Below are 23997 nucleotides of genomic sequence, written 5' to 3' on the forward strand. Positions count from 1 at the left end.
CAAAATAACTCACTCACCTATGTTGAATATCTTTTTCTAAGAAAAGTACTTTTTAATTTTAATCTTTAATACACTTTATTTGAGTTAAATCTTTACTTTTCTTTTTGTTTGGCTAGTTTATACATATATTTTTCACCCTCCTTAGTATTTAATCTATTATAAAGATCTTTAAAAGCAGATTTTTTAGCTTCACAGATTGTTGTTTTAGACTCTCTGCGGGTCGTTTGATATTTTTTCCAGTTCTCTAAGCCTTTACATTTAAACCAATTTTTATAACATAACTTCTTATATTTTATCTTTTTTTGCACATTATTATTCCACCACCAACTATTTTTATTTGTAAATATTTTTCCCTTTGATTCTCCAAGAACATCTTTTGCTACATGTTTAATAGCGTTTGATACTTTATCCCACATCACATTTGCTTCTTCATGAATATCCCAAATTTTGAAATCTTGAATTTTACTCATAAAAATAATTTTATGCGTCTTTTAAGTTTGTTCATCTAATTCTACAATCCCGAGTCCTAGTATTCTTTATTTTACAACTTAAAATTTAGAACTAATAAACCATGTTGGGTACTTAAATTTTCACTTGGAATGATCTTACAATTTTTACAATTGCGACGATCTCTTCTTCTCATAAGAAAATAATCAATTTGTGTTTTATTAGATCCACTCTTATAAGTAATAATATGCCATCTCTTTTCTTGAATAAAGTATTAGTAATAACAAAATCATACGCTAAAGCAAAATTTAAAATAGCTCTACAAAATCATACGTTAAAGCAAAATCTAAAGTAGGTCTACCTTCTTCATTAGTTACTCTAAAACCGTAGCCACCATGACTATTTCTGAAGTCTTTTACCACTCTACCGACATGTCCATTAAAATCTCCTCCAATAAAAATTCTTTCTTCAAGAGGTATCATTTGTATTAAGTCTTCTAAGTCATTCCAAAATTTATCTTTAGACCCTGTATCTAAACCTGCTTGAGGAGCATAAGCACTTATAATATTAAAAATCATAGTATCAATGATAATCTTAATGGCTATAATTCTATCTCTAACTCTATTAATTTTTACAACATTATCTTTCAAACTCTTATCTATAATTACATCTACACCATTTCTAATGCGACTCTTACTAGAATATCAAAGTTTAAAACCTAAATTATCAATCTCCTTAGCCTTTTCTCCAACCCACTTAGTTTCTTGAATACATAAGATATTAATTTTCCTATGAATCATAATATCAACTAATTCCATTAATTTGTCATTGAGAGAAAAATGAGATAAATTTAAGATTATTAAAAATGATCTTAATTTATTAGAATTAAATGAAAATATGACACTAAATAGGACGCAATGGAGAAAAAGGATTTATGTAGCCGACCCCACTTATAACATTACGTTGTTGAATTGTTATTATTATTATTTTATACGTAATGTAACAAATTATCTCCTCTAGCAGCTAATGTTATAACCAACATTTGATTTGAAAGGGATAATTACATACAGAGCACCTGAAACATTGCTATTTACAAATCAAGCACCCAAGTAATTTTTTGAATGACTAAACCAATGCATTTACTCGCGCCACAAGAAATATGAGTTGAGATTTTATCATGAATTTCGATATCTGATTGAGAATTTGAAAAATGAATGAAAGAGAGTGCTTAATTTGTAAATAGCAATGTTTCGGTTGCTCTATATGTAATTGACCCTTAGTATTGAAGGAAGCAGCTTACGGCTATTTTTCCATTGTTTCTTTGCCTTATTTTTTTAATTAATATGGATCGTTGAGAATTTGGACATTTAGTTTTTCTCCAGTACTTTTTGTCCTGGCATGAACTTGTGTATTGTGAACCCTATAATACTTATTGTCCATTAGCTCACTGCATTATTGTATAAGAAGAATGGTTTTTACCTATTTCTGCTAAGCTTCAAATGCTGGTTTATTATTAAATTTTATTATTAAATTCTTAAAGGTTAAATTATTCTATTTACTTTTTTGCATTATATTGTTTCTCAAACTGTTTTTATTTAATGCAGTGCCGCTGTGAACTCACAAACCCGGGAAGAGGTTGCCATTAAAAAAATTGGCAGTGCTTTTGATAATAGAATTGATGCCAAAAGAACCTTAAGAGAAATAAAGCTTCTACGACACATGGATCATGAAAATGTAAGTGGTATTTATATTGTTCTTTTCTAAACCCATTTATCATGTAAAATTACATAATCATTTTTGCGACTTTGAAATGTAATGAAATTTGATCTATTTTCCTTTAGATTGCATGTTGCAATACTTGTGTCATTATTAAGGCTGAACCTTGCTATCCTTTAAGGGTGTGTAACGAATTGAATGTTGATTGCTACAGAAAATCAGATTAAATGTTCTTAGTTCATTCTTTTGAGCAATCATCCTGAGTCCCAAATAAATAACTATACTTGTTTTTTTGTTTTGGCTTCTCTTAATATTAGATAATTTTGGATGATAATTATACCTTTAAGCCAACAACATGATAATGTAGGCCTTTACTTATCACCCTGTGTAAATATATGTATTTGTAGTACAAATATTTATAGAGATTTGAGGAAAATTGAATTGTCCAAGGAACTTGCATATGAAGTTCATGTTCTAGTATTTATATCATTTTTGCTGGTTGGTTATGGGCCTAGAATTAATAAAGCCTATTTTGATTTTAAGCTATGTAAGTATTGTCGATTCTTTAATTGGAGGGAATTGACCATAACCAAGAGATAATCAATAATATATAAAATCTCATAACATGCATTGATGCCAAATAGCTAGGGTTGTATACATGTGATCATTGAAGTAGAAAATGTGAACATTATATTTTAAGAAATTACTTATTGAAGTTATAATGAGGAATTTCTTTTGGAGATACATAATGAACAATTTAATGAGTTATTTTGTAGATTCTTTCAAAAAAGTTAGTAGAGGTTACTATGAAGATGATGCATAAGTGTAAAAAGCTTTCGCTCCAAGTAGAATTGGAGAGATATGGGTGATATTGGAGTGGTTTGTATAACAAATCATTTCCAAAAAGCTTTAAATCTCATTGCAGAAAAAGCATTTTCAAATCAATATTCCAAATTAAAGGAAATGATTAGGATTGTGATAACTATAGTGAAATATAACATATGAGGCATATAATGAAGATGTGAGAGATGGAAATGAAAGTAAACCTAGAACAATTATGTTGATATCTAAAATCCAATTTGGTTTTGTGCCAGGATGTTCCATTGTGTGGACACAAATTTGTTCCTAAGGAAACTAATAAAGAGTTATAGGGAGTACCGAAAAAACTTCAGATGATTTTATTAATAATAGATAAATATATGATCTAGTAATACAAGAATTGATTTGCTATCTATTATGGAAAAAAATGTGTGCATGCTAAAAGTTTCTTGAATTAAAGATATGTATGACGTGTATTACAATTAGTCGTGCACTAGCCTAAAAGTTTTTTTATCAAATATGGTTTTCATCAGTGATTAGTACTATCGCTCGATTATAAGATAAATAGCAAGAGAAGACCAACACATGAGGAAAGCCACAAAATCCTCATGCTAGAAAAATGAAATATAAATTACCCATAATATCTAATTCTGAAAGTATAAATTACTAAAATTAAAAAATAAAAATAGAAAATATCAAAAGGAAAATTCCTAAAATTTCGACGCCCCCCTCTCAAGTTGGTGTATAGATATCTATCATGCCCAACATGCTTATAAGTAACTCAAAACTAGGCCTGAAAAATTTTTTGGTGAAAATATTTGCTATTTGTTGTGTTATCGGAGTGAAAGACATGCAAATAGCTCCATAATTAATCTTCTCTTTTATGAAGTGTCTATCAACCTCTACATGTTATGTGTGATCATGTTGCATTGAATTTTCTGTAATGTAGATTTATTGTCACATCACAACTTCATTGAAATGTTTATCGGGATCCATAGTTCTTCAAGAATTCTCTTCAGCCATAACATCTCACATACTCCTTTAGCCATAGCTTGATATTCTACCTTGGCACTACTCCTTTCCACCACATTTTATTTCTTACTCCATCATATAACCAAATTTTCCCAGATATATGTACTGTATCCGGACGTCGATCTCTTGTCAACTACTGAGCTCGCCAAATCGGTATCGGTGTATGCCTTTATGTTCTATTGTGTGGCCTACTAAAAAAGTAAACTTTTATATGGTGTACTTTTTAGGCACTTGAGAATCTTGTTAACTTCTTCAAGATGTTTCCCTAGAGCGAATGCATAAGTTAACTTACCAAACATAAAACAAAGACGATATCTGGTCGTGTATGTGATAAGCATATCAATTTTTCCATCAACTTTTGATATCAAGTATATTCACCGGGCCACCTTCCTTCTCATATCTAGGTTTCTGATTTGGACTAAAGGAGTGTCTACAGGCCTACAAACTCTCATCCCAGTTTTTTTTAGAAGATTAAGAATATACTTCCATTCAGAAAAAAAATCCCTTTCTTTAATTTATCAATCATCATGGCAAGGAAATATCTCAGAAATTTTAAGTCCTTGATCTCAAAAACTGATGAAAGTCCTTAACCAGTTCATATCGTATATACATCATCACATATGAGAATTATATCGTTTACATACACAATTAATATGACTATCTTCCCATCTTTTGAATGTCTGAAGAATATTATATAATCTCCACACTCTAGAATATACCTCTGACCTTTAACAAACAATATAAATATTTCAAACCACATGCTCAGAGACTGCTTCTACCCATATAAGGATTTTATTAGTTTACACTTTATTTTGTTAAACTTCTCACTAAATACTGGAGGTGCATTTGTGTACACTTCTGCTAGGTCCCCATTGAGAAATGTACTTTTTATATCCAACAATTGTAGAAGCCAATCAAGATTAATTGCAAGTGATAGGAAACTTTTATATAATTTAGTTTTGTGATTGGGCCGAATGTCTATAAGTAATCGATGTCATATGTTTGAGTGAATCCCTTGACAACCAGTCAAGTCTTGTGTTGTTCTAGAGACTCATCAAAATTGCCATCAAAATTATACTTGAATGCACATTTGCATTTGACAAATTCTTCTTTCTAGATAGATCAATCAATTCCTAGGTGTCATTTTATTCCATAACTTTCATCTCCTTGAATATAACCTTCTTCCACACAGGAAATTAGAGAGCATCTTGCATAGTATTAGAAATCTCCATATAAAAAAATGTGGTAAAAGTCCAAAAAATGGGTGAGATTTTCATATTACACATAATGAGACGATGGATGATGGTGCTAAACTTCACCACCTTACATACAATAATGAGATGACTTGAATCATTAAATTTAAAATTAGAGCCAGACTCTGGTTCATAACTAGAAGACTCAAAACTCAAAGATGAAGTGGATTGATCATACGGTAAAAGCTCAATGAGGATATTACTTAGAGAATTTATGGATTCTAGATAATGCAAAGGATTACTCTTTCTTTTGAGTTATAATTTGTCACAAGTAGACAATGTCAAATGATACCAATATCGTAGTTTTTTTTTTTTGTTTTCTCTTTGTTAATTGTTATAGGATTATGGATATCATAAGATGGTACTGTAAGAAGATTTAATCCAAACTTGACACACTTTCTTCTAATATAATTTAACTTAAATTTTCAGCTTGAACAATTAAAGTTGGGGAGATATTATTTTGAGTCTTCAGTTTGCAGGAAGTTTTGAAAACCAATAGTCGAATCTTTATTTTATCCCTCCCTCCCTTGAAGTTGATGTGAAAACAAAAGTTGTAATTCAAAAAATATGACATTTATGGAAACAAACATTTTTTTTTAAATATGATCAAAATATTTATACTCCTTTTGGTTAGAAGCATAACTAATAAACACACATTTTATGACTCAAGATTCAGTTTTTCCTTAATTATGATTATGACTGTCAACAAATGCAGTACACTTAGATAAATTTAAAGGTAAAGAAGATAAAAACCAATTTTTGTTGGTAAATTGTATGAAAAACATCAAAGGAGTTCCAAAGTGTCTCAAAGTGTCATGACTCAGCCCGGGACTTTGGAATTAACCAAGATGAGAACAGATAGTCGGACGAGTAGAACTAAGTTCTCTATATTTAGCTATTATTTAACTGTTCAAAGAGCCACTAATTAAATCAAATTAAGGGTCTATTTGGGGTAGTTGCAGCTTATTGAATATTCTGCTAATAAGCTGATTAAAAGTAATCTACTGATAAGCTATGTGCGCTGGCTATTACAAATTTTTATTTTTTTTGGAAAAGTCATACCACAGCCTGAAAGTTGTCACCGCACCTAGATAAGTGCGGTGTGAAAACGCTGTTTTCAGCGTTTTGAAAGCGCATAAGCTGCCAAAACACAGTTTACCCAAACAGGCTAGGTACATTTTCAAAACGCCACCGCACCAAATAAGCTGCCCTAAACAGACCCTAAAGTAGTAAAATTAAGTTTACATTCTTACTGGTTGCCCTCACCTTCTGTAAATATTTTGTCTTCTATCGTTTATCTTTTAATCAATTAAATTAGCCTAAAATGTTAGTTTAATTAACAATAAACTAAACAAGTCAATAAATACTCATATCTCAAACTGTAGTAATAAAAAGAAAAATAAAAATGATATGTATTTCAGTTAAGCTTTTAGTAAATCAATATGAACATTTAAGATGCTATTCAATAAATCTTATTATATTAATTGCATATCAATATCATTTTATATCTATACAACTGTCACAGAAGCACCATCTTAAGATTATATTAATTAAGACATCAATATCACTATTTTTTTCATTTACATGCACGACTACCTTAATGTTCTTCCACTAGTACAATCAATGGGTGACTATCATATTCTATCATGCACATACAAACATCCAATAAAAAATATCACTTTCTAATATCAAGCATTCATTTTTCATTTGCATAGCAGTCAATATTTTTATAAATCATTCAATATTTATGATAATTTAAATAATGTTGTGCAAAAATATGATTTCGACAATATTAATAAAAATTCACTAGAATTCAAAATGTTGAGTTTGCTATAATTTCAATATAACTAATGAGTGTAAATACATATGATTTAGGAGAAACAAAATATTACTATAGTATAAGAATATGAGTACTCATCTTGACGATTAATTTTCTATTTGATGTGGTTTAAGTCAACTCTTTTAAAATGGAACACTTAAAATAAACATGGTATTCATATTCAAATCTAATTGACTATGTTATTACAAATTTAATAATTTTAAATTATTTTAATTTGCTATTATTTTTAATTATTTACTTTATATAATCATGTTTATTTTTTTATTATTTATATTATTATTATTATATTATTAAATCACTTAAAAAACACTTACCTCTTTTGTCGAAGAGCTCACGAGGGATCTCCCTCTTCTCTTCCTCGACAGCAAGCTAGGGCTTGACAACTCACAACGGGCAAAACTGCATAACTGCTCCTCATTCTCATGAGTTTTTGATGCGTCGCCTACTTTCTCTCCTCTGCTCGTCACCGAAGATGCCGTCTTCTTCGCCCAACACCAACGTCGACCAGGTGAAAATCCTAGCTTACGCTCGACTTCTTCCATGCCATTTGACTCTCAAGTAAGTAAATCTTGCTTTGGTCTCATTGTTTTACAAGCAAAATTGTCTCCTTGGATTCCAACCTCTTGTTTTCTTTCCTCCCCCTTTGGTTGCCCGACTCCTTATTTCTTCTCGCAGGTAATTGAAATCAGACATTACAATCTTCTCTACTTACAAAAATTTTGTCATCGAAATTTATAAGCAGACCTCAAGTCATATCTCACTAAGCAAGCCAACATTAGCTATCCGTGAAACTAGTGGTCATTCATTAAGATAAAAAGTAATCACTATAAGGTAAAGACTCGATACAAAATGACTCAACTATACTTCGGATTATAATACATGCAATCCGTTGAACTAACTTTCGAATATAAAGATGTACCGAAAGACAAACGGGTCAAGCTAGTCGCTATTAAGCTGAAGAAGAGCGCGTTTCCCTATGGTGGGAAAATGTAAAATGTGCAGAGGCAGAGGAAGAGGGAACGTCTCGAAAAGATCACCAGGTGGGAGAAGATGAAGAAGGTAATGCAAAAAAATTACCTCCCATCCATTATCGCCAGGATATGTTATGAAGCTCGGCAACTTGCCGCAGAGAGATCTTTCAGATGAGTTCACAACCCAATTCGACCACTTACAACTGAAATACAACCTGACGGGGCCAGAGAAACATATGATAACCGGATATCTTGGGGTTCTGAAACTCATCATAAGAAATGTGATACAGTTTTAGCCATAGTTGATGCTAAAGGATGTCCATCCATTAGCCTTGAAAGTGGAAATGCAACATAAGCAGAGTCGATAACAATCATCTTTTATGCAACAACCTTCAGACAGGCTATAACCCACAATTAACTGCAACAACCTTCAGACAGGCTATCACCTACAATTACCACAACCGACAGGGATATCTCAGGAGACACAAGCATTCCCAGATAAAGGAATGACACTACGGAACAAAGAGGGATGAAATAGGAGAATGGTAGCTCCTCCAACACGGTACCGGCCAGGAAGTGCTACTGATGTCACGGTTAGGGCCACATAGCCTCTAGTTGCCTCATGAGCAGGGTTGTCAGACTCACAGATCAAGGCGCCGTAAAAAAGATAAGCAACAAGGAGAAAATTGAAGAGCAGGGCGAGGTGTATCAGCTTCCACCAGACGAAGAAGCGCTCATGATTCGATGAAGTCTACAAACCGAGGACACGAGGGATTTGTAGTGGCTTCTCCACAACATATTCTACAACCGCTGCATTATGAACAAAAAGATATGCAGTCTCGTCATCAATAGGCATCTATATGCATTATGAACAAAAAGATATGCAGTCTCATCATCAACGACAAGGCAACAAGAACGTGGCACCGACACATATGGTAAAGAAATTAGGACTCGCAACTTGGAGACATTCCCAGCCATATTCACTGACATAGCTGAAGGAGAATCAAGTCAACATTGACTGAAGATGCTTGGTAGAATTTTTTATCAGAGGCCAGCTGCAAGACCAGGTGTGTTGTGACGTGGTTCCTATAGATGCCTATCACCTTTTGTTGGGACGACATTGGCAATATAACTGAAGGGCTCAGCATGTTTGATATAAAAACATATATTCTTTCACTAAGGACACGAAGCGCATCACTCTCCTTCTTTCGACAGAGTTTGAGGTCACATGATCCATTTTTAGTAGAACAGCGTCTGTAGAACCAATTTTAGTAATAATACCAGATGAGAGGACCGAGACACCCGCTTCCGATACAGGACAAATAAACTGAGATTATGTCAGGACAACGACAACACCACCGCCGTGCGAGAAGGGGTAGATTGCTCTCACTGCACGCCCTTTTGAACCGATCAAGGGGTACTTTTGGAAGATTCATCCTTTTAAGCGTGGTCTTAATCTCAGGAGGACAGATTGATGCGAACATTTACTCGCAAGCTAGGGAAGACCTTCAAATAGCTTGGGCGACGATGTAGTTGCCATTGGGATCCGGGGTGGCTGATAATTAAACAGGAGCTTCTACCAATAAAGTCGAAGCTCCCCTAACCATGGGTGACTGATATAGGTGCTTGGGGAGGTGCCCGAATTCAGGCGCAGTGAAGTGCTTCAAAGCGAGACGCTTCGAACTTGGGGGGGCGAAGCCCTTTGATACTTCGCGACGTGGGCGGGAACCTGCGATTTCACGAAAGAGGGTGGAGCACACACGACTGGGAGGGATCGCGAATTCCTGCGATCCTTTAGCACGAAGATGGGAACAATGGAGGGATCACCAATTTTCACTGTCCAGGATGGTGCATCGCAAGTTTGCCGCAATCATCTTCAATTGGGAAGTTATTTATGGATTTTTTTTGGCTTCCCACCTATTCCTTTTGTATAGAAGTTTCCTCTACCTGGGTTGAGCCTCTAAATTTTCATTCTAGCTGTGTTTAGGAGTTCAGTTCTGGTTGTATTGTCTTCAGATCTCTTGTGTGGAGTACATTTCCTCTTTGTGGGCTATATTCGAGGAAATGATGGTGCTCCGGCTATATCCTTCTCCAAGTTGGTGAATGTATCCTTCTCTTCTACATTTCCAAACTTTCTCCTCACTCCACTCCTCTCACCCCAAAAACATGCCGCCCCCTTTCCTACTGATTATTGTTGATTACCGACCTGCCTAACTGAGTTCAAGCTCCTCGTAACCATCCCACTACCACTGTCGACCACCTACAATCCTTTCACTTGTTGTCCCTACTGTTCTTCTCCTTCCCCTCGCAGCCACCCACACTCCGCTGTTGTCACCAACCTTGCTAGCCATCTCGATCCACCTTGCTGATCTCTATCAACTATTAGAATATATTTTGGGGTGTTTGCTTGTGTTATTTTGTGTTTGTGTTGTTATTTTCTATTCAAGTGTTGTTGTAACCCAATTTTAAAATTAATGAAAATTTTCTATATTCAGTTCCAATTTAACAAATGAAAGAATCACTAATCGAATTAAATTAAAACTGTAACACTAAGTTTATCTCATTACCGGTTCGTGTATTCTATAAACGTTTTGTCTTTTATCGTTCATCTTTTAATTAGTTTGAAAAGTCAGTTTAAATAACAACGAGCTAAACAAGTAGATGAATACTCATATCCCTAAACTACAGTAATATAATGAAAAAGAAAAATAATATGCATGTCAGTTAAGCTTTTAATAAATCAATATAAATATTTGAGATACTATTTGATAAATTTTATTATATCAATAACATACAAATATCATTTTATATCTGTACAATCGTTTAAAGAGCACCATCTAAAAATTGTGTCAATTAAGACACATTAATATCAATATTTTTTTTATTTATGTGCACGGTACCTTAACGTTCCCATAATAATATCAACAAGGGGTGATTCTATCATATTCAATCATGCACATTCAAACATTCATATCACTTTCTAATAATAAATATTCATCTTTCATTTGCCTAGTAGTTAATATTCTTATAAATCATTTAATATTTTTAATAATTTAAATAATACTGCGCACACATATCATTTCTACAATATGAGCAAAAAATTTACTAGAATTCAAAATTCCAAGTTTGCAATAATTTCAATATATCTAATGATTGTACTAGTAAATGTGTTTGATTTAGAATAATCAAATTACTACCATTGTATAAAAACATGAGTACTCACTTCGATGATGATTAATTTGCTATTTAATTTAACTTGAATCAACTCTTCTAAAATGGAACGCCGAAAATAAACATAGTATTCCTATTAAATTTTAATTCATTATGTTATTACATATATAATAATTTAAATTATTTTAATTAACTAAAAATTTTCATTATTTTACTTTAAATAACCATGTTTATTTTTTCATTATATATATATATATATATATATATAATAATAATAATAATAATAACAATATGGCGTCAGCTTTGTCGATATCGCTCTGCTAGGGTTTTGCCATTATGGCAAACCCTGGTTTCTGCTCCACTGTTAGTGCTCGCTCTTTCACTGTTTTCGTCTGATTTTCGTTTATTTTGTGCGCCATCCTCGCGGCTCTTCTTCTGTGGCATTGTGCGCGTTTCTGCGGGAGTGCTGCCGTGAGGCAGGCTAAAGGGCTCGCGATCGAGGCTCCTCTTCAGCGGTATCGTGCGCATCTCTGCGGGATCGTTTACAGGCTGAAGGGTCCGGGAGTCTTCCGCGACATCGTTCGACTGTTTCGACACTGATATTTTTGTGTCTCGCCTATTGTGCTTATATCAGAGCGTCACTCCCTGCTTTTATGGCGCTTCCTCCTTCTTCGGTTGAACCTGGCAATGCCTCATTCGCCAACGTGGTGGGTAATCATCTAGTGGGGTCTACTGTTGTCTTCCCCTTAAACTATAAGGAATGTCGTTATTGTATAGATGACTGCCCTTTTGTTAAGAGGACAAGTAAGAAAGGTGGGCAAGCAGCACTTTTTTTCTCTGATTTAGAAATTTCAACCCTGACTGAGAAATACAAGTTTGCTTTTATTGGAAAATTTCAGTGGGGGCACACACCTTAGAAAGTTATTATAAAAAGTTTTGATGATCTCCAACTTGTAGGCAAGTGGCAAGTCCAACTTGTAGACATTTGTTGATTCAGTTAACCGTGGCTGAAGATTACGCTCGAATTTTTTCTAAAAAATATCTTAACATTGCAAGCAAGTCAATGAAGTCACTCAAGTGGTCTCCTAATTTTGACTCAAATCATGAGTCTCCCTATGTACCTATATGATTTAGTTTACCTAGTCTCAAGTTGCATTGTTTTAATCATCAGGTTCTCTACTCTATAGGGGTCATACTTGGAGATCCTATGAAGCTAGATCTACCCACCTTCAATCTAATCGGCCTTCTGTGGCCATAATACTTGTGGAAAAGGATATTACTTTACCTGATATTACTGAAGTCTGGTTGGACACAACTCATAATGGATATTTGCAACAAATTGTCATGAAACATAAACCTTTTTATTGTATCCAATGTAATTTGTTTGGGCATACGCTTGCTAAATGTCACTGGCTCCATCCTAATTTGAAATCTAAAGCTCAAGTGAATAAGGATAGGTCTAAGCCCACTGCTCTTGACACATCTGCTCAACTTGTGGAGGAAATTACCACAAGAAAGGATTTGGTGTCTGATTAATTACCCCTGTGAATCCCCCTTGTCAATATTGTTTCTGTTTCTACGATTGATGTGATGTCGGATGACTCTGCTAGGTGACCTACACCTTCAAACCTTATTGATAACATTACTGAAGGATCCTTACCTATAAAGGATAGTGCTCAGACTGATAATCAGGAGAGCCTTACAGCTCCTAATCTTCAGGAAATATCCAGTGCAGAGGTGACAACTCATACTTCACACACACTAGAACCTATTGTGGTTACAACGATTGACAATCTTTCTACTGCAGTTTTACCACCTCATTCGAACAAGCAAGAGAGTCAATCTTCGGATAAAGAATGACAAGTTTACACATCTAGGAGGAAGAAGAAGAAGGGAGACCTTCTTGAGCTCAAGAATCTAATGGATGATATTTTGGTTACTTCGGGTAATGTTACACACCTCACCAATTTGTTAGCTGGCTCCCTTCCGAGAACTAGAGGCGAAGAAAAAACTAAATTGGGTTGTCCTCAATTATATGTTTCTTTTCTATTTTTGAAATTTTTGTGTGTTGTACCGTGTGGGTTGGGTGTCTTCTTCTATTTCTTTTACTTTTTAATATATTAACCCTTGGGCTTTTTTAAATATATATATTTATATATATGGTTTTATAAACCTTTTACATATTCTGAAAAAAATAGTTTGTAATATTTACTGATACGATTGCTCCTCTTTTGCGTGAGTTCTTGATGCGACGCCTCCTTCCTCTCCTCTGCTCATCATCGAAGCCGCCACCTCCTCTGCTCGACGCCGACGCCGACCAGGGGAAGGCCCTAACTTACGCTTGACGTCTCCCGCACTGTTTAACTCCCAACTAAGTAAATCTCATCTTGGTCCCGTCGTTTGATAGACAAACTTGTCTCATTGGCTTCCGACCCCTCATTTCCTTTAATTCTTCGGTTGCCCGACTCCTTGTTTCTTCTCCTTCGACTTTTCAGGGTAATTGAAATCGGGTGTTAGACAAAGTTCAACACTTTATTGGGTGTTCTATTAATGATGAATGTAGTAGTAAAAATTGTTTTATCCCAAAGATATTTTGGCTCCTAATTTGTAAATAGAAATACCCGAGCTACTTCCAATAATTGTTTTTTTTTTCTGTCACACATTTCATTGTGTTTTGTTGACATAAGAGCTTTGATGAACTACTTTTAAAAAAAAAATCCCAAAATATTTTTGAAATACTCTTGCAGCCATTATCACTCAATATTTGGATTGTTTTTAAAATTGTGTTTTTACCAATATAATTTTTTTTAAAATTGTTTCCACTTTAGGTTTTTCATATTTTTCTTTCATTAAATGCATTCAACTTAACATTGTCTGATCATCACTAAATGTAACAAATTATTTTTGTCAGAGTGTGTATGATGTTTACAAGGATCCTATATATTCTCTATATCACTATCAATCGGAGTGAAATATGTAGTTATTTTGTAAATTTGAGGAAGGAAAAAAACACAATTATGTTTAACAAATCATTGAACTTCACATTAAAAGGATGACAAATATTTTATTTTTAAATAAATTGAGAAACAAGAATTTTATAAACTGGAAACTAGTATGGTTTAATGTATAAAGCCATAGCATAATATTAATGTCTTTAGAAACAAAATCAAATTTTAAACGAGTATCTTGGCATTATTTATTTTCATGAGGTCCATTATCAAAATAATATAGTCCATTCTTTTCCTTAGCTCTATCAATCATTCTCCCAGTGATCAATTCTTAAAACTCACAACAAGAAGAGTAGAAATTAACTTGATACTAATTGTCAGAAGTAATTTTGCTAATATGCAATAGATTACAAAACAAGTTGGGAACATGGAACACATCACGAAGGGTTAACAACGATGTGAATTTGACAGTTCTTATCTCGACAATTATTGAGTGGGAACCATTGCCAATTTTGACTTTTTTATTGCCTTCACAAGGTCTATAAGATGACCCAATTATATGATCAATTGTGTCGGAATCAAGTATCCAAGAATACAAAAAATTAGGGTTAACACGTATTAATGCAGTGGATAGACAACTATCCTTCTGTACAAAAGACGAAGTTAGTGACAATTTTGGTGATTGAAACAACTTGTGTAGGTGCTCTAATTGCTCCTTGGTGAAATGTTTGCATCCCAGTAGGTAGAAGGTTCTTGAGTTTTATTAGTAGTGGCTTGATAGATTCAACTTTTAAGTTTGGATTTGGGTTTCCAATTTGTTGGTTCACGATGAAGCATCCAACATGCCTTGTTCATGTGCTATAATTTTTTGTAATGCTCACTCCACCATGGGTAGGGCAAAATGGTTTTGGAATTACTGAAAATAATAGAAATGGTAGAATTTCTTTGGGCGTTATTCATCGTCGATTTGTATGACATCATTAGAGACGAGAAGAGGACGAGCCCAAAAATTTGAGTCAATTTCGACCACTTTTTATTTCGGCTCTTAAATTTGAGTATTGGAGAAGTTGGCTATTTTAGCATCGAAGAAGCCGAAGGGTTGAAGGAGATTGAATATTTGATGGGCCTACTTTCGATCTAGTTCGATTCTCCTGTTCATGACACTCTGGAACAAATGCCTTCTCCTTGAAAACTAGAGGAGGAATGGAAAGAAGTATTCTTTCCCTCAAATTACAAATTTTAATGGCACCAAAGACCTAGAAGAAACCGGCAAAAAAGCCTACCGCCAAAAAACAAAAAAACAATGAAAGTGAAAGAAAAAATAGAGGTGGTGGATAATGTCCCTACTAGAAAGAATCTTGTGCTTAGAAGCGACTCCCAGGTCAAAAGAGAATGACAAGAAGTTCGGGTCTCTGAATGTTGCAATCCAGTAGTTTCTTTCCCTGCTAGCTCTAATAACGAATCTATTGCGAGGGTCTTTGAACGCCACAATCCAATTGTTGCCTTCCCAATGAGCTCTAATTGCGATGGTCTCGTGAGGGATCTCCAAATCTCGCGATGCAGTCGTTGCCTTCCCAACTAGCTATGATCGAGACTATATCATGAGAGGTCGATCACGAAGATAGTGGCATTGGGCGAACTCAGGAGGAAGGAGTCACACAACAAAATCGATCACAAAGATGATGGCATTGGGCTAACTCGGGAGGGAGTAGCAGTCACACAATAAAACCTACAGACAATCTCAATGGGATTTAGTCGCCTTTTCAAATGCGAAGATCGGCTCTAATATCATGTATTTGGTAGGGGAAAAATATTATTCCTCTTTAAGTTTCAATGACTCACAAGATAAATAAAAGGGGAAGACCATCACATTAAAAAATACACGAAGTCCTCATGTTATAAAAAGGACATAGTAATTACCAACAAATATCTAATTCTAAAAGCAATAAACTATTAAAAACAGAAAATAATAAAAATAAAAGATATCAAAAATGAAAATTCTTAAAATTCTGACAATTTCCATTAATGGTAAGTATTAAGTATGCCTCTTCTTATGCTTGTTAGAAAGTAGCTTACAAAAGCTATTCATGGTCAAATATGTTGATGTACATTTAATTATGACAATTCTAATTTATGAATCTCTTTTAAAATAAATTGAAGGTTGGAACAATGATGAAAATGCTTAAAAGATAAAATGTTTGAAATTTGCAGAATAATTTTAGTGCGTGTGATATTACTAGCTTTTAGCCAATATCCCTAAAGACGATGTAATAACTTGATGTGATAAATTTAAGCATATTATATTCATTCTATAGACGAATGTGGATATAAATGATGTAACTTTTGGAGTTAAGTTTGTTTGCTTAAATTTGAGAATTTTCATAGGAGTGTTATGTAATTAGAGAATATCATGAAGGCCAAAAACTAAGTTCAATAAAAATTTGTTCTCAGTGTGTGGGAAATAAAGAAATCATTGATAAAAAAATTAATTTTAGATGAAATGAAAATGTTAAGATGGATATATGTCAAAATTAATGATTTGATACTTATATCAGAGGGATGGTTGGTGTAGTATCTTTTGAAGATAAATTATTGGATAATAAACTTATATGGTTTGAGCATGCATAATGAAGAGTAAATTGCACCTATGAAAGACATAAATTAATGCAAAAGGATTTGAAAGAAAAAAATATAGACTAAAGGAAATTTTGGTAGAAGTCATGCTACAATATTTTTGTAAAATTGATGTATTGCATTATAGGCTTATCACAAGTTATATAAAATATAAGTTATGATAATGACCAACTTTGAATGCATGTGAATGCATGCGTTTTTGTTCATGTTAACATGTGAGTAAAAATATTCTTTGTTATTGAATTTATTTGTTGGGTTTAGGAAACTCTGGGATAAATGTAATATATGCATAAGGGCGTAAAGTTAATATAGGGGTAATCAGTAAGTCTTAAGGTGTAAGGACAGTGGAGACTAGTCAAGACTTTGCATTGGCTAAAATTTGCCAAGGATAGTTCTTTATGTACTCATGGTTTGGTGTGAGTCTCATGGAAGTCAGCATGAGTTGAAACCTAAACTCCGAGATGGCCAAGGAGAGCTCTAAAATCAGTCCAAGTCAACTGTAAGTGCCACATCAACCATGATCCACAAATCAAGGGGCTGCTTCCTTCTCCCCTACATTTTATAATTTTGAAATTTAAATTTTGAAATTCATTAGAACTTGTTTAATTATGTTGTTATTGCTTTGGGGCATCATTTTTTAACATTTGGATGGAAATGGTTAATTATTTTCTAGATTTTTCTCTCTTCACTTGGATTTAGTGGCCGATAGGCATATTTTTTGATAAAATGTTATTTAAGCATTTTTTTAAATTTTGAATTAAATTTTATTATCTAATCTTCCCCAATCTCTTCTCATCCCAATAAAGTAAATTTAACCATGTGTTTGGAGAAGAGAAAATAATCAAAATGGTTCCCTGATTACTTGTGAGGGGCTATTTTAGGACTGGATAAAAAGTTTGATTTGGTCATGCTAATTCTTAATGTAGGAGCCAAAATAATCTTGCCATTAAAATTAAAAAAAAAATTGATGTTATAGTTACTAATTGGTGTTAAAATGCTGGTATTTTAGTAATTTACATCTTTTTCTTAAATTTTTTATAAATTTTAATATACTAAACTTATTTGGGATAGAATTTAGCGATAACATTCTCAATATTTTTTATTCATTTTCTTATGTTCTATGATTACATATTAAAATTTTAAATTATGGCAATCAGTGGTAATAAATTTCTTACAAAATATCTCAAACTTAAAAAAATCCACTTAATAGATTTTATAAAAAAAAAATATATTTAAATTCCTAAGATACTCTCATTTTTAGCATCACTAGTTTATTGTAACATAATATTTTGTTATTTTTCATAATTGGGTCATTTTGACTTCTAATTTACAAGAACAAGGACTAAAGCAGATCTTTTATATAGTCCGTGACAAAATTTGGCCTTCCACAAATAGTTGGAGGATCATTTTATTTCTTTTCTTTTTTAGAAAATATCAAAGAACTAGAGCCAAACATCCACTCAACCAAAATTATGGTTTTATGACCTAATTTTAATATTGCTTCGAGTTCTTGACCCTAATAACCTAGAATATTTTGCACAAACTCCATATTTTATTTTTTGCTTTAGTCTCTCCATCTGCAAACACTCTAATTTAGTCAAGGCACACTGAGTCTCCTCTTTTTTGGTGGATCTAACCCTTTTCACCTTCAATCGTAAACTCCCCCACTCCACTCATGTGAGTTCGAACACAAAGAACCATTTCCACAACAAACTAAAGATCTTGGAATAATCTAATTTGAAGCGCTACCAAAAATTGGTTTAAGACGTAATTTTGAGCTTGACATCAATGAATGAAAGATGAGAATTTCTAAAGCTAACCCGAAATTGCTGGGATAAGCTAATGCTGATGATGATGATCTAAAATATACAATTGAACTTATTATGTTGTGCCACTATTCTAGGAGTCGTGTAAAGTATATAAACATTAATTTAGTGACCATCTTATTACTATATTTTTGTCTATGATGATATTTGGCAGTAATCTACTCATGTTATTGTGCAACATAGTAATTACATAAAGCTAACGTCTAACTTGATATTAATTACCGTACCACCTATAATGATCTTCTTAGTAAAACATTAATATGATTAGAGTTACAGTCTGCTATAATATTTTAAGTAATTCAGCTTATTCTTATGAAAAGTCTACATATTGTTATCATCAATTAATGGAGGTCAAATAGTTCTTTTTTAGACAACAAAGAATATACTACGAAATAAAGACTGGGTGAAAAATTTGAATTCACATCAAAATCAAGTGATACCTTTTGACTTTTTTTGAAGTATGTTGGATTTAACAGCTTGATTAATTATATTTTATGCATTCTGATGAACATATTGCGGGGTGTTTCTGCTGGAGTTGAAGATTTTTAGACTTCATTCCTTTTTTTTGTCAGTTCCTTGAGAATTTCAGAAAACTAAGGCAAAACTTGAAAAAATGAACAGAAGTAACACTACAGATTATGGTTTCAATAATAATAAAGAATATGTATTCTTGCTTGATGAAGTTAATGGTTTCAATAATAATAAAGAATATGTATTCTTGCTTGATAAAGTTAAATGAGCTCGACAATTATGAAAAATCTAGTTTGTTTAACTATTGCAACTTGCTGTTTCTCTTAGTTGCAGTACTCAAAAAATTCAGTTATTTTACCTCTGTAGATTATTGCCATCAAGGACATCATCCGCCCTCCCCTAAGGGAAAACTTCAATGATGTATATATTGTTTATGAACTGATGGATACTGACCTTCAGCAGATAATTCGTTCTAATCAGCAATTGACAGATGATCATTGCCAGGTTCCCTGCTTCTCTTTTTCTAGCTATTTTTGGTCATTAAAATATGATTTTGACTTGTATTTATGATTTTTTTTTTTGACTTGGGACAACATTAAGTACTTTCATATTTCATACATCTATCTAATTGCTTGCAGTGTGACAAAAGAGTTTTTTAATGCATATAAATCTTATGAGACAGCTTTTTGGCTTGCAGTATTTTCTTTATCAGATTTTACGAGGATTAAAATATGTTCATTCTGCACATGTTTTACACCGTGACCTCAAGCCAAGCAATTTGCTGCTAAATGCGAACTGTGATCTTAAGATAGGAGATTTTGGCCTTGCCAGGACGACATCAGAAACCGATTTCATGACGGAGTATGTTGTTACTCGTTGGTATCGAGCACCTGAACTTCTATTAAATTGTTCAGAGTATACTGCTGCTATTGATATTTGGTCAGTGGGGTGCATACTTGGTGAGATTGTAACTCGAGAACCTCTATTTCCAGGCAGAGACTATGTTCATCAATTAAGGTTGATCACAGAGGTATGATTTTGGTAATTGCTTTCAGCCATGATGTTTATGATGTTTACTTTGTAGTTTGTACTTTAATGTTTCCTGAAGCCAACCGCAATTTTGTCTGTACTATTAACTTGTTTTCTTATGTAGTTACATGTTATTAAGGCCAACCACAATCTTTTTTCTGTGCCTGTAACTTCTCTTGGTTAATTTAATTAGTTATTCAGAAAAAAGGAAAAAAAAGCATACAAAATCCTCTCAAATATTATTACACTAGGTCTTGCAATGATTTTCTTCATTTTATATATCTTGATACAGTAGGTTTATTTGGTATAGGCCAGCCTCTAGTAAAATGTTTTTCGTTGAATGAGAAAGATTTTCTCTCCGATATTTGCCACATTTCCCTAACTGTTACCATTGAGTCTTCTATACTATGGGTTCTTGTTTTTTTTTCTTATGATTGTCATGTGTTTGAGTCCTATACTTGAAAGAATTGAACTCAAACCTTTCATGTTTATACTCTTCATGTTTAAGGTTAATCCATATGCTTACAAAATATATTTTTATTTTTCATACAAAATATGATTTGACAGAATTTTTTATCATGCAAAAAATATTAACAATATGAACTTAATTATATATGAATTATTTATACTTGAAATAACTCAAGACTTATATACTCAAAGGCCAAACTTATGAAATTACATGCTTCTAGAGGGAATATATTCATTCTAGAGACACTTATATGTTTATGAATATAATTCCTGCTTAGGCTAAGTTGTTCAAAAGTGTCTTGCAAAGCTTATGTAAGTTCTTTAATTATTGAGCTCAAGGAGAATACTTGAAATGTCTCTTTTAGATTAGATTTCTTTAGTTTTGTTTTAGTTTGTTATGTTCATAAAGTTTTGAGTTTATTTTGTTTTTTGGAAAAGTTTTAATAAGGTTAAAAATGATTTTACATTTCATTACAAATTTTAAGTTTTGGCTTTATTAAAAAGGTTTTAGTTAAGTTTTATTAACAAGATTTTGATTTAGATTTTAGGCTAAGGCTTTCAAAAAAAGATTGTAATTTTGGAGATTTTATATTAAGGTTTATTAAAAGGTCTTTAATTTTAAAATATTAAATTTTTTTTTAAAAAAAATTAAGTTTTATTAAATAGGTTTTAATTTTATTGAAGATTTTGAGTTTAAAAGATTTTAGTTTTAAAAGAAGGGTTTAATTTTGAGACTTTTTAAAAATAATAAGATTTATTAAAAAGTTTTAATTTTGAATAAGGTTTTTTTTTAGATTTAATTTTTAAATGTTTTAATTTATTTTATAAAGGTTTTAATTTTATGAGAAATATTTTAATATTTTGAGAAATCCTCTTCAAATTTTATTTCAGATCATTTCCAAAAAAAGGTTCTTTTTAAAGAGGTAATCTTGAGCTTGAACCTTCACAAATTTTGAAAATTTTTCTATTTTTGAGCACATTTAGTTGATATAGAAAATGTTTCTTAAGTTTGCATAATATCGTTATTTTTGAAAAGGATATCATTAGAGTACATTTAATTTACATATAATTTATAAAAAAAATTATTCTCTTTTATCTATTTATTTATTTATTTTATTTTTTGCACACAACTTTAACTGGGCTCCCTCTCTCACTTTAGCTAAGGAGTTGAATTCTTTCTCCTATAAATAACATCAATCACTCAACTTGTGTTATTCTAAGTTCACATTTTACACGTGAAACCATCCCAACTTGCATATTTAACTTGCTAAATCCCAACTTGCTTGCGACTTATTAAAACTCAACTTGCATAGGAATGTAAAGACTGATCCAACTTGCTTTGCAAACTTATTAAAACTCAACTTGCATTGGAATATAAAAACTCATCCAGCTTGCATATATGTAAAATTAAAGCTCTTCCAATATGCTTTGCAAATTCATCAACTCTCCCAACTTGCATAACATTGAAACATGAATGAAAAAATCTATGGATTTGCATAGATTGGTTAACATAGAACATAAGATGGAGGAAGAGAATGGGAGGGATGATTTCAATGGAGAATGAGCGAAAAAATGAGGAGAGTGGTAATGGTTTTGGGGGAAGAGGGGTTATGGGATATTTTTTTTTTGGGGGGTGGGGGGCGGCGGTAGTTATGGGATGATGTAGAGGAATGGATGGATAGGATGGAGGGAAGAGAGAAATGTAGGGAGTGGATTTGATTAAGATGGAGGGGAGAGAAGGGAGTGGATTTGATTAAGTGTAGGAGAGAGAGAGGAGGGGGGAGGGGGATTGGTGATGTGGACGAGTGGGAGGAGAGGGAGTGGATTGGTGAGGTGGAGAGAGGAGAGTGGTTGGATGGAGGAGGCTAAAGGAGATAATGGAGGGCTAGGATTCAACGACTTGGAGGGGATTTACCAAAATGGGAGGGGTATTTAGATAATTTGTCAAGGTATTTAGAGTAGTTATGCCGAAATGCGAGTGTATTTCATTTGAAACGGGATGAAACAATGAATTCAATAGTCCAAACCATTTTTGAAAAGGGTGTGTAGCTCAAGTTATGGGCTTTTTAAGTGGCTGTTAAAAGCTTGTTATAAGGTGGTTAAAAGTTGGTTGTGGTTAAAATCGTTGACTTGGGCTCATTTGTTAGAGAAAAATACAAGGAATTTAGTAGTACAAGTGTTTGTGATCAAAACGAGCTCCATGTCAAGATACTTTAAGTCCAAGTGAGCATAAACTATTAGGAGAGAGAAAATGATAGATTTTGAGTTAAAGTTTTCAATTAATTTTATTAGACCAAATTGGCAATTTTTTTTTTAATTTAGATCAACTTTGGTTGAAGTCCGATTTTATTTTGAGGTCATTTTGAGCTAGTTTTGACCAAATTATTTTTTATTATCAAACTTATCAATTTTCTCTCTCCTGATTATTATTGGACCAAGGGCCTCCAAAGGGAGTTAGATTTAGGCACGGAGGGGCTCATTTGAAAAGTTTCAGCAATATGGACGCAAAGACGAATTTTGTTTTGAAAAATATTAACTCATTGAAAATTTTATGTGGGACTATTTTTCATGCATGAAAACTCTGTGTATAATTTTACGTAAAAAGGTGTACGGTACCACCAAACTAATTTGCATGTTTGTCATATGTCATTACGAAGATAGTGCAACTTACAGAATATATTTTGAATCTCCAGATCGACCTGTGGATAAAACTATAATTTTAGGATTAACACTATTCATTTATGAAAATTGAGCTTGAGAATTTTAAGTAAAAATTATTTCTAACAATCGTCGAACTTTTTTGCATGGTTTTTATATGTGATAATAAGTATCATACAATTTTCAAAATAAAGTTTTGAGTCCTACAATAACATCGGGAGAGAAAATGATAATATCAGGTTAACTTTAGGTCAACTTTAATGTTTGATGAAAACCTGATTATATTTGAAGCTTGTTTTGGTTAAGTTTAATTTTGTTAAGTTAAATCTTAGTTTTATTAAATTAGTGTTTGCTCAAGAATCAACTCAAATGAAATTCTGTTAAAATATAAATCAAAAAAGAACTTGCCTGAAAGATGGGGTCAACTCTAATATTTAGACTTGTATTATAATACTTTCGCAAGATGATAATAAGTATTTATATTTCATTATTTGAGGTTGAACATACCATCATAGATGACGTGCAAGCAGATCAATAGACAATGCATATATTCTTTGTTAGATGGAAGGATAAGTCACCAAGTAAGGATATTCGGATGATGAAGGAGGAGCTACAAAAGCTTCCATCTAAGCTAGCAAATGATTATCTTGATTTCAACTCTTCAACGAAGAGCTTTTTGTGGAGTAAGAGAATTGATGTAGCAAAAAGTGCAAA

General features: G+C 32.7%; 1 protein-coding gene across 1 annotated transcript in view; it reads left to right on the plus strand.

Annotated features, from left to right (window-relative positions):
• Positions 1 to 23997, plus strand: part of LOC110032676 (mitogen-activated protein kinase homolog MMK2-like) — a 34392-nt gene that overhangs the window by 4670 nt on the left and 5725 nt on the right. The window contains exons 2-4 of the mRNA XM_020736378.1: positions 2052 to 2181; positions 19495 to 19632; positions 19826 to 20158. Coding sequence (XP_020592037.1) covers positions 2052 to 2181; positions 19495 to 19632; positions 19826 to 20158 — 601 coding nt within the window. The remainder of the gene's footprint in view (positions 1 to 2051; positions 2182 to 19494; positions 19633 to 19825; positions 20159 to 23997) is intronic.

This window comes from Phalaenopsis equestris, unplaced genomic scaffold, assembly GCF_001263595.1.
Source record: "Phalaenopsis equestris unplaced genomic scaffold, ASM126359v1 Scaffold001000, whole genome shotgun sequence".
In the NCBI taxonomy this organism is placed as follows: domain Eukaryota; kingdom Viridiplantae; phylum Streptophyta; class Magnoliopsida; order Asparagales; family Orchidaceae; genus Phalaenopsis; species Phalaenopsis equestris.